The following is a 7,947-nucleotide window of genomic DNA, read 5'->3' on the forward strand; positions in this document are numbered from 1 at the left end:
TCCTTGTCCATGGGCTCCTCTCCAGCTGTTCCCTCCAGAGTGCCAGGCCAAGGGCTCATCCCTAAGGGCTCCCTGCCAGCATGGGCAGCAAAGCAAACCAGCTGGAGGCTCTGCCCACCTCTTTCTCCCTTTTATAAGGGCAGGAGGAGGAGTTGCCCTGAGGGCCAGAGCTGGAAACCCACCAGAGAAGGGAGCAGGATGGACACTGCACAGGACATTTGTCCCCCTCTCCTCTGCTCTCCTGAGACCCCACCTGCAGTGCTGCCTCCAGCCCTGGGCCCACAACATGAGAAGGACACAAACCTGTTGGGGTGGAGTCCAGAGGAGGCCATGAAGGTACTCTGAGAGCTGGATCACCTCTGCTCTGGAGGCAGGGTGAGAGAGCTGGGGATGTTCAGCTGGAGAAGGCTCTGAGGAGAATTTAGATCCCATTCCAGCACCTAAAGGGTCTCTGGGACAGTTGGAGAGGGAGAAGGCCATGGAGTGACAGGAGAAGGTGGAATGGCTTTAAAGTGGCAGAGGGCAGGGTCAGACTACACATCAGGGAGAAATTCTGTCCTGTGAAAGTGGTGAGGTCCTGGCACAGTTTGCCTAGAGAAGCTGTGTCTGCTCCATCCCTGGAAGTGTTCAAGGCCAGGTTGAACGTGGCTCTGAGCAACCTGGTCTAGTGGAAGGCGTTCCTGCTATTTTGCAAGGGGGTTTGGAACTGGATGATTCTTGAGGTCCATTCCAAGTTAAAGCATTCTGTGGATCTGTGATACGTGGGAAAAGCCCCTGAGCCTGTTAAATCCAGAATGTGAGGCTTATTATCGGGGACAGTCGTCGTGGAAGAGAGAAACATTTTGCATTCTATACAGCTGGGTCAACCTGTTCTCCAGCTCCCCCAGAGTGAGATCCCAGACCTGGTCCTGGTTGTTCTCGGCAATTGCTGCCCAAGCACTCACGGTGTTCTGTTTGGTCCTGCAGCAGGCACCAGACCAGATGTGGCTGGGTAAATTAACCCTCCCACCGGGGATGGAGGAGTTCCCAGGCACAGCCCCCACAATGACATAGGTGGTTTGACAGTTCTTGGTATTCTTGGCCATCATTTGCTGCTCGTAGTTTTTCCAAGCATGTCGGTTGAGTGTTTTGTTCATGGGCACTATGTTGGTGAGGGTGTAGGTCGCATTCCTGCTGTTTGAGGTGTTATGGTGTCCATTGGGGTTCAAATGGCCACGGTCCCAACCGCTCCCCTTATAGTCTCTGTTGACAGCCTGGCTTTGCATGATTAGCGCTTTGCTGACGTTGTATTGATGTTTGAGGGTCCGCACTGTTTGCATGTTTTTAGACAAATTTGAACCTATCAGCTTGACAGGTAAAGAAGAAGAAAAGATGTTAGTATTGGGGATGGGAGTAATGGAGCAGGTTTCCCTGGAGCAGAAGTCTCCAGGGGTCAAGAACACATTTTTTCTCTTCTCAGTCTATGGACATATACGAATCTGATGGATATCCTATAGCTGCTCCACCTGGATGGAGACAAGAGTTTTTAAGACAAAAGAAGCTCAGAATGTGACTGCTCTCCATTTGACTTGTGACCTTTGTGATCCAGCCTGCAGCCTGTGCTGGGAGTGTGGCTGGATACATGAGGTACTGAGTGTTTTCTACTCTGGCTTTGAAAGGAGAAAGGTCTTTGGTGAGAAACCTTCCGACACAGCTGGTTCCCTTTCAGCCTGTCTCCAAACCCACTTCTACCCCAGATCCTCCCACCCCCAGTCTGTCATTCTCTGATTCCATGTGTGGTTGCTACAGGTGTACCACAATCCTGGAACACCAGTGTTTGCCTCCTGTAACCCCACACCCAGGGAGATGTGTTGAGAAACCAGTCCTAGAGGTGAGGATTCCCAGGGGGGCTACAGGTCACTGCAAGGATGAAAGTTTTTTTGTTCAATAATGAAAAAAACCTCAGTGCAAATGGGATCTGCTACTGCAATCCTAATAACGAGTCTCAGAGCTGATCTGGGCCAGGCAGCATCTCCTGCAGCTGCACTGCAAAGAAGTCAAAAATTATCAACCTCTTCAAGGAGCTCATAATTCTCAAAGAGTCCTGAGGAACCCAAGTACTGAAAAAGGACCTCTGGAGAAAGTTACCAAAATCAAAGAGTTTGCAGGAGGCCTGGCTCCGTGGTCCAGGAGGAAAAGGGTCAGGTTGGATAGTGCTCTGAGCAACCAGGTCTAGTGGGAGGTGGCCCTTCCCACGGCAGGGGGGTTGAATTGAGATGATCTTTGAAGTTTTTTCCAGTACAAACCCCTCTGTGATTCTATGATTCTATGAAACGAGAGAAGCTTTATCCCAACCCTAAATGTGGAGACTGCAGTGGTGCAATATCATATTAGTTGTTTGAGTTCCAATGAGTACAAAGTGCAAATGGGTTTTTTTTTAGAACTCCAACACCTTTCTGTTCATCTTTGGAAAAACCTATTTCTTCTCCCTCTGGAACAGGGCATATGGCTTTCTTCTGTCACTCATGAACACCTAAATTCCATCCTGCTACTCTGTCTGTTGCAATGACCTGAACTTCCTCTCTTTCCGTTCCATGCTTTGCTTCGTCTTTTTCACTGGAGGTCTGAAGGACATTTGGGAGAACTCTGTTGTTTGAGGAGATCTGAGTGTCTGGTGGATCCTTCAGAACCAGGCCTGAGACAACGGTGCTCAGGGGCAACTGGCCATGGCTGGAGATCACCCCCTTCTGACTGCACTGACACTGATGCTCCTCCCTTTTCACTGCCTGAAATATCACTCAAGAAATTCCCCAGGCTTCACCAAACCCTCTCACCACTCAGTGCCTGTGCCAAGCCTTTTTCCCTGGGTCATCCCACCCAATTCTGAGTTTCTCCTCACCTCTCTCACATCACTTTCAAAGACAAATGGAGTCTTAACTGTGAGCAATTAAGCTCTGTCAGGGATGCAAAACAGCTCAGGGCAAAGTGGAGATCAAAGCCCAACAGGACTGTTGGTCCCTCAAATTTAGCTGCTGTTGGATGCCTTTTCCCCATCACTTGGTGTCCCACCACAGCAGGGCAGAGAGAGGGAGGTCATTTGACCTTGGAATGGAATGGAATGGAATTTGCCTTGATGTTGCTCTCAGGTCAATGCAGAAAACTGGGCACCTTTGACATAGGACTCCTGCTCCTGCTGCTGTTTGAAATGCATCAGAGGAATCATGTGGTGCAGGTGTTTGAAGTGAGATGAGATGAATCCCATCCAGTGGGTCCATTTGCATGTGTGTGTATGGGGGTGAGAGGAAATAGAGATGTTTGGTTAAATGCTGCAGTTCATCTTTTAGTGACTGCAGAGCGAAACGCTGTAAGAGAAGACACTCACCTGGGGCTCAAGTGTCCATGTGTGGTTTGTTGTGAGGTTTGCAGGCTCATATTTATAAGCAGAGTACATGGGAATACGGTTGTCTCGGTCATACAAGGTGGCAAAGAATTGCTGGTTGTTTAAGGTCTGGCAGATCCAGGCTGGGTTCTGTGGCTTCATTGCTGCATCTGGGGGAGTGTCACTGTAGAAGAACTGAGGACATGAACTTTCAAAGGACGTCACCACCTCGCCGTGTCCCAGCCAGAGGCAGCTCGCCCAGACCTGCAGCAGCAGCAGCCACAGCATCGCGTGAAGGGTGAAGGGCTCTTGCTCCCCTGGAAGGCAAATGCAGAGGAACACTCAACTTGGAAAGAATTTGCCACGGCCTGCAGTCATTTTTGTGCTGGTGGGACACAACTGGCTGAGGAGGGGACTAGGAGAGACCAAGGAGGGGATGAGTTCTGTCCTCCCAGCTGTAGAAAAATCACTGGGGCAAAGAGGGTGATCTCTAAAATAGGGTTAAGGTGTCTACAGGAGGCAGCAGGTTCATCTTATCTTATCGGAAAATGCATCTTATCTGAGGAGGGATCCAAACCTATCCCATATCCAGTCAGCTCTCACAGCAAAGTTATCTGTAACTGAGGCACAGCAGTGGGACAAGGTCACGTTTTTCAACCTACCTGAGTTGGTCAAGAGCTCAGCTTTTACACTTGTAGTGGAGAGAAAAGCCTGAAGTAATCTAGGGCCTGGAAGCCCCTCTTTCTGAACATCATCTCTCTCCCTTCTGCTCTGAGGACCTTCCCACCACAGACACTCAGCTGACATTGGGAAACCTCTCCTGCTGCTCAGCTTGCATTGCTATGGTATCCAACACCAGACTATGAACTTGCAGATATGTGGATACAGAAGATGAAGGGGCCAAGCAGAGGGGAGCAGCAAACTCAAGGGAGAAGACCTTTATCTTATTTGCACCATGGCTGCTGCTGTGCAAATACTGAGGGGCAGCTCCTCCCAGTCCAGATGTGGCTTCTCCATGTCAGTGTTCTCCTGATTTCCACCTCAGTTTTCTTCCTATCAGATGCTAAAGGCAGCAGTCCAACCCCATGCTCAAAGTGGGGCAAGCTGGGAGGTTAAGAGATAGAGATCTGCCCACAAGTGTTGGCATGGTGAGTTACACCAATCCCTAATTAATGATTGCTTCTTCTTGCTAGTCTTAATTCAATTGCTGTGATACAATTGCTATAATAGAATTACTGTAATATAATTGGTTTGGTATAGTGTGGTATCCTATGCTATCCTATGCTATCCTATCCTATCCACTACTGGTCATTTTAGCTTTTATATTGTGTAGTAAATAGTTCTGATTAATATCCTTTTTCTGATCATTTGTCATAATAAAGAATTCACTTTGTGTAAATATACCTGATTTGACATCTTGAACCCTGTGGGACAAAGTCATACTGAAAACCATTGAAAAAGTCTGGGGCTAACATTGGATCCAGCCCCATCCAGGCTCCTCTCACAGAAGGGGTTTAGAAATTAAGGGGTCCTCTCTGCACCTCATGGCTCAGCGGGAGGGCTTCTCTTATAAACTTTGTCTGAAGTCCCACTGTCACTCATGACACATCTCCCCTTGAGAAGGGACACCTCTCAAAGTTACTCCTCAATGCCGAGAGATTCCTTCTTGTGTCAGATCCTCAGTAAGTGGACTGGGAATAAACACACTGAAACTCAAATCTTTCTTTTGGGAGCAAATTCACTTTCCCTGCAAGCTTGGAGCACAGCCCCTTCCTCCTCCTCCAGGCTCTGCTCACCTTTACAGGCAGCAGGTCACTCATCTGCACCAAGGGGAAAACTCTATCTGGAGAAAAGCAGCAGCAGTAAGATGATGCACTGCTCCAGTCGACTGCTGGTCTTGTTGGCAGCAACGGAATTCAAAGGCTAGCAAGTTTGACTGGAAAGTGTCTCAAACCCTGCCGTTATTCCCAAGCTAAAATGGAAGGCCCAAGACAATGAAACAACTCTGCAGCCTGGATTTGTGAGATATCCTTTTCTTTCCACCGTGCAGTGAATTTCTACCCCATTCTCTGATCCTGAGAGTTGTACATTTAAGTCTTTCTACAGCCCAAAGCCGCAAAAAATACATCACGTACCTTAGATAGGCAAGAGGAAGACACACGCCCAGAATCCTGGTTTAGACTCCTAGATGAGATCCCAGCAGCTCGTTTCTCTCCACAAGAAGAGGTGGATCACGTTGGATGCACCAACCCACTTCTTCGGAAAACCACCCCACTGGAAGAGCAACGCTTCAATATATACAGGCTTTGCTGCTGGACATTAATTATGCTGTGAGTAATTAGCAGTCACGTTAACATGATTTCGAGTTTATCTGTTGGCTCACTCCATATGGAAATGAGGTTGTTGATTGCGAGCGGAAATGTCAGACCAGACTCCAGAGGGAGAGCCTTGTTGCTCACGAGGAAGAGCAGCCCTTGTGATCAGGGGCTGAGCCTTGGGTCAACTGCCTGCCATGGGCAACACTGATCTACACTTCACCTCTGAATGTGTCAACTCTACTCATTCATTGCTCACTGCATCCAGCCAGGAGAGAGGTGACAATGCTGCATGGTAGGAGGTGGCAGATCCTGCTGATACACAGACATCACCTTCTGTTAAGAGACTCAAATTGTGATTGAAGAGAAAGCCCTCGGAGATGCTGAAATTGACAGGAGAGCCCTTGTTCCTGTTCAGACTAATCTTAGAATCATAGAACAGCCTGAGCTGGGAGCGACCCACAAGGATCCTCAAGTCACACTCTTATCCCTACACAGGAAAATCCAACAATCCCACCATGTGCCTTAGAGTGTCTAAACACTCCCTGAACTCAGACAGCCTTGTTGCTGTCACCACTTCCCTGGGGAGACTGTTCCATTGCTCAACCACCCTCTGGGTGAGGAATCTTTTCCTAATAGCCAACCTAAACTTCCCAGTTGCAGGAGATTCCCTCGGGTCCTGTCACTGGTCACGAGACAGAAGAGATCAGTGCCTGCCTCTCCACTGGCCCTCACGAAAAAGCTACAGACCGCAGTGAGGTTGAGGTTTTCTCTCAGCCTCCTCTTCCCCAGGCTGAACAAGCCAAGAGACCTCATACAGCTTCCCCTCTACACCCCTCACCATCTTCATGAGGAGATGTTCTGTCATTTTGTGAGTTTGGGACTTTTTTGTCACTCCTGAAAAATCCAGAAGACTAAGTAAATCCTGAATCTTGGGCAATGCTCACCCTCAGTGATTCCTGAACATACTTGAGAGAAAAGCTTTTGGAAAGGTGATAACACCACTGGGTGTTCATTGGAAAACTTGCGAAGTCTAAGATAGGATCTGTGCCTGACAGAGCAGGAGTAAACAGTCTTTGCTCCCCAACTGCTGGATGATGGTTTGCTTTACAGTGGACAAGGACATGAGCCAAGCACTTCAGCTGAGTACATGCGGTGGGAGGTCAGTGGGAAACCCTTTGCATTTTGAGTGCCCAACACATGGTAATGTTTTCCAGGGGCATTTCAAGGATGTAAATATTAGAGACAGTGGATACACCTAATCAGAACAAAACCTGCTACTTAAAGTTGACATCTGGAATAAAGCTGAGCACCAGTGGAATAGACAGATGACTCCCAGACACTGAGGCCCACTGCTGCATCACGATGTGTGGGTGAAGAAAGCAGCCAGGACTAAAAGCTTGTCCTGATTAGGAACACACCCTAATTAAACGGCATTCACAAGAAGCTGGCCCTTGGAGACAGACTAACACAGACAAACAGTTGTAAGAAGTCCCTCCTACCTGCCCCCATCGAAAGGACTTGAAGTCCCAGCAGCTCTGGTTTTGGTTAAGCAGGATTTACCCTGTTAAGAGCTGGTTCTCAGCACTCCCTGTGCAGTCAAGGCAAGAGGAATACACATTTCCAGGGCACAGCTGCCACCAGGCAGATGAAGGCAATTCACTACAGAAGTGCTCATTTCTCCCAGATGACCATAAGGATTCCCAGAGGGACAAGCTCTGCTTGACACCTCTCAGATTACATGAGGTGAGTTCCACTCTGTGTTGACATCCATGCACCCATGATATCTGTATTCCATTACTTAGACAAAACATGCCATCAAAATACAAAAGCCATCCTTTGCCAAATTCCCTTCCTTATGGCCAGGCCTCTGATGCAAACAGTCTCTCCCCATTCGTTGTCATGAGCTTGACCTGTCAATCCAGCAGGAATTTCGGGAGAATTTCCTAACCTGCTGCAGTCACAGCACCTTCCCTGTGTGGGAGGATGTTTTCTTGAGAGAACAACAGATAAATAATCAATGTAGCAAGAACAGAAGGGAAGGGTGCACTTCATGCAATTCTGTCTTAATAATCTCACATCCAGGTGTTTGATGTAAAAGACAATAGGCGGTGAGGATCAGAGATTATTTCTTCTACTTCTTGGCAGGGTTGGCTGGGGTTAGAGTTGCGTTCTACGTCTTACTCAATCCCCAAATAGCTGCTAGCACCAAAGATCACCTGGCATGAGGATGAGCTCAGGCTAAACTAGTCCTGGGCTAGATGCAAATTGAGG

At 48.3% G+C, this 7,947-nt stretch overlaps 1 protein-coding gene across 1 annotated transcript; it reads right to left on the bottom strand.

Annotated features, from left to right (window-relative positions):
- Positions 1 to 526: 526 nt before the first annotated feature.
- On the bottom strand, positions 527 to 3,646 carry LOC113979313 (endonuclease domain-containing 1 protein-like). Its single transcript, XM_027706746.1, has 2 exons — positions 3,362 to 3,646; positions 527 to 1,346 (listed from the first exon to the last, which is right to left on the bottom strand). Exons 1-2 carry the CDS (start codon positions 3,644 to 3,646, stop codon positions 807 to 809), a joined length of 825 nt encoding a protein of 274 aa, XP_027562547.1. The 3' UTR covers positions 527 to 806.
- Between the last annotated feature and the right edge of the window lie 4,301 nt (positions 3,647 to 7,947).

The sequence above is a fragment of the Neopelma chrysocephalum genome, unplaced genomic scaffold (assembly GCF_003984885.1).
Source record: "Neopelma chrysocephalum unplaced genomic scaffold, ASM398488v2 Primary Assembly neopelma1_71090, whole genome shotgun sequence".
Lineage (NCBI taxonomy): Eukaryota > Metazoa > Chordata > Aves > Passeriformes > Pipridae > Neopelma > Neopelma chrysocephalum.

Excerpts from the sequence above, each read along its gene's own strand:
- LOC113979313 (XM_027706746.1), bottom strand. The coding sequence starts at position 3,646 with ATGCTGTGGCTGCTGCTGCTGCAGGTCTGGGCGAGCTGCCTCTGGCTG. Across the intron at positions 1,347-3,361 it reads CATGGACACTTGAGCCCCAG|CTGATAGGTTCAAATTTGTC; the intron begins GTGAGTGTCTTC and ends TTACCTGTCAAG.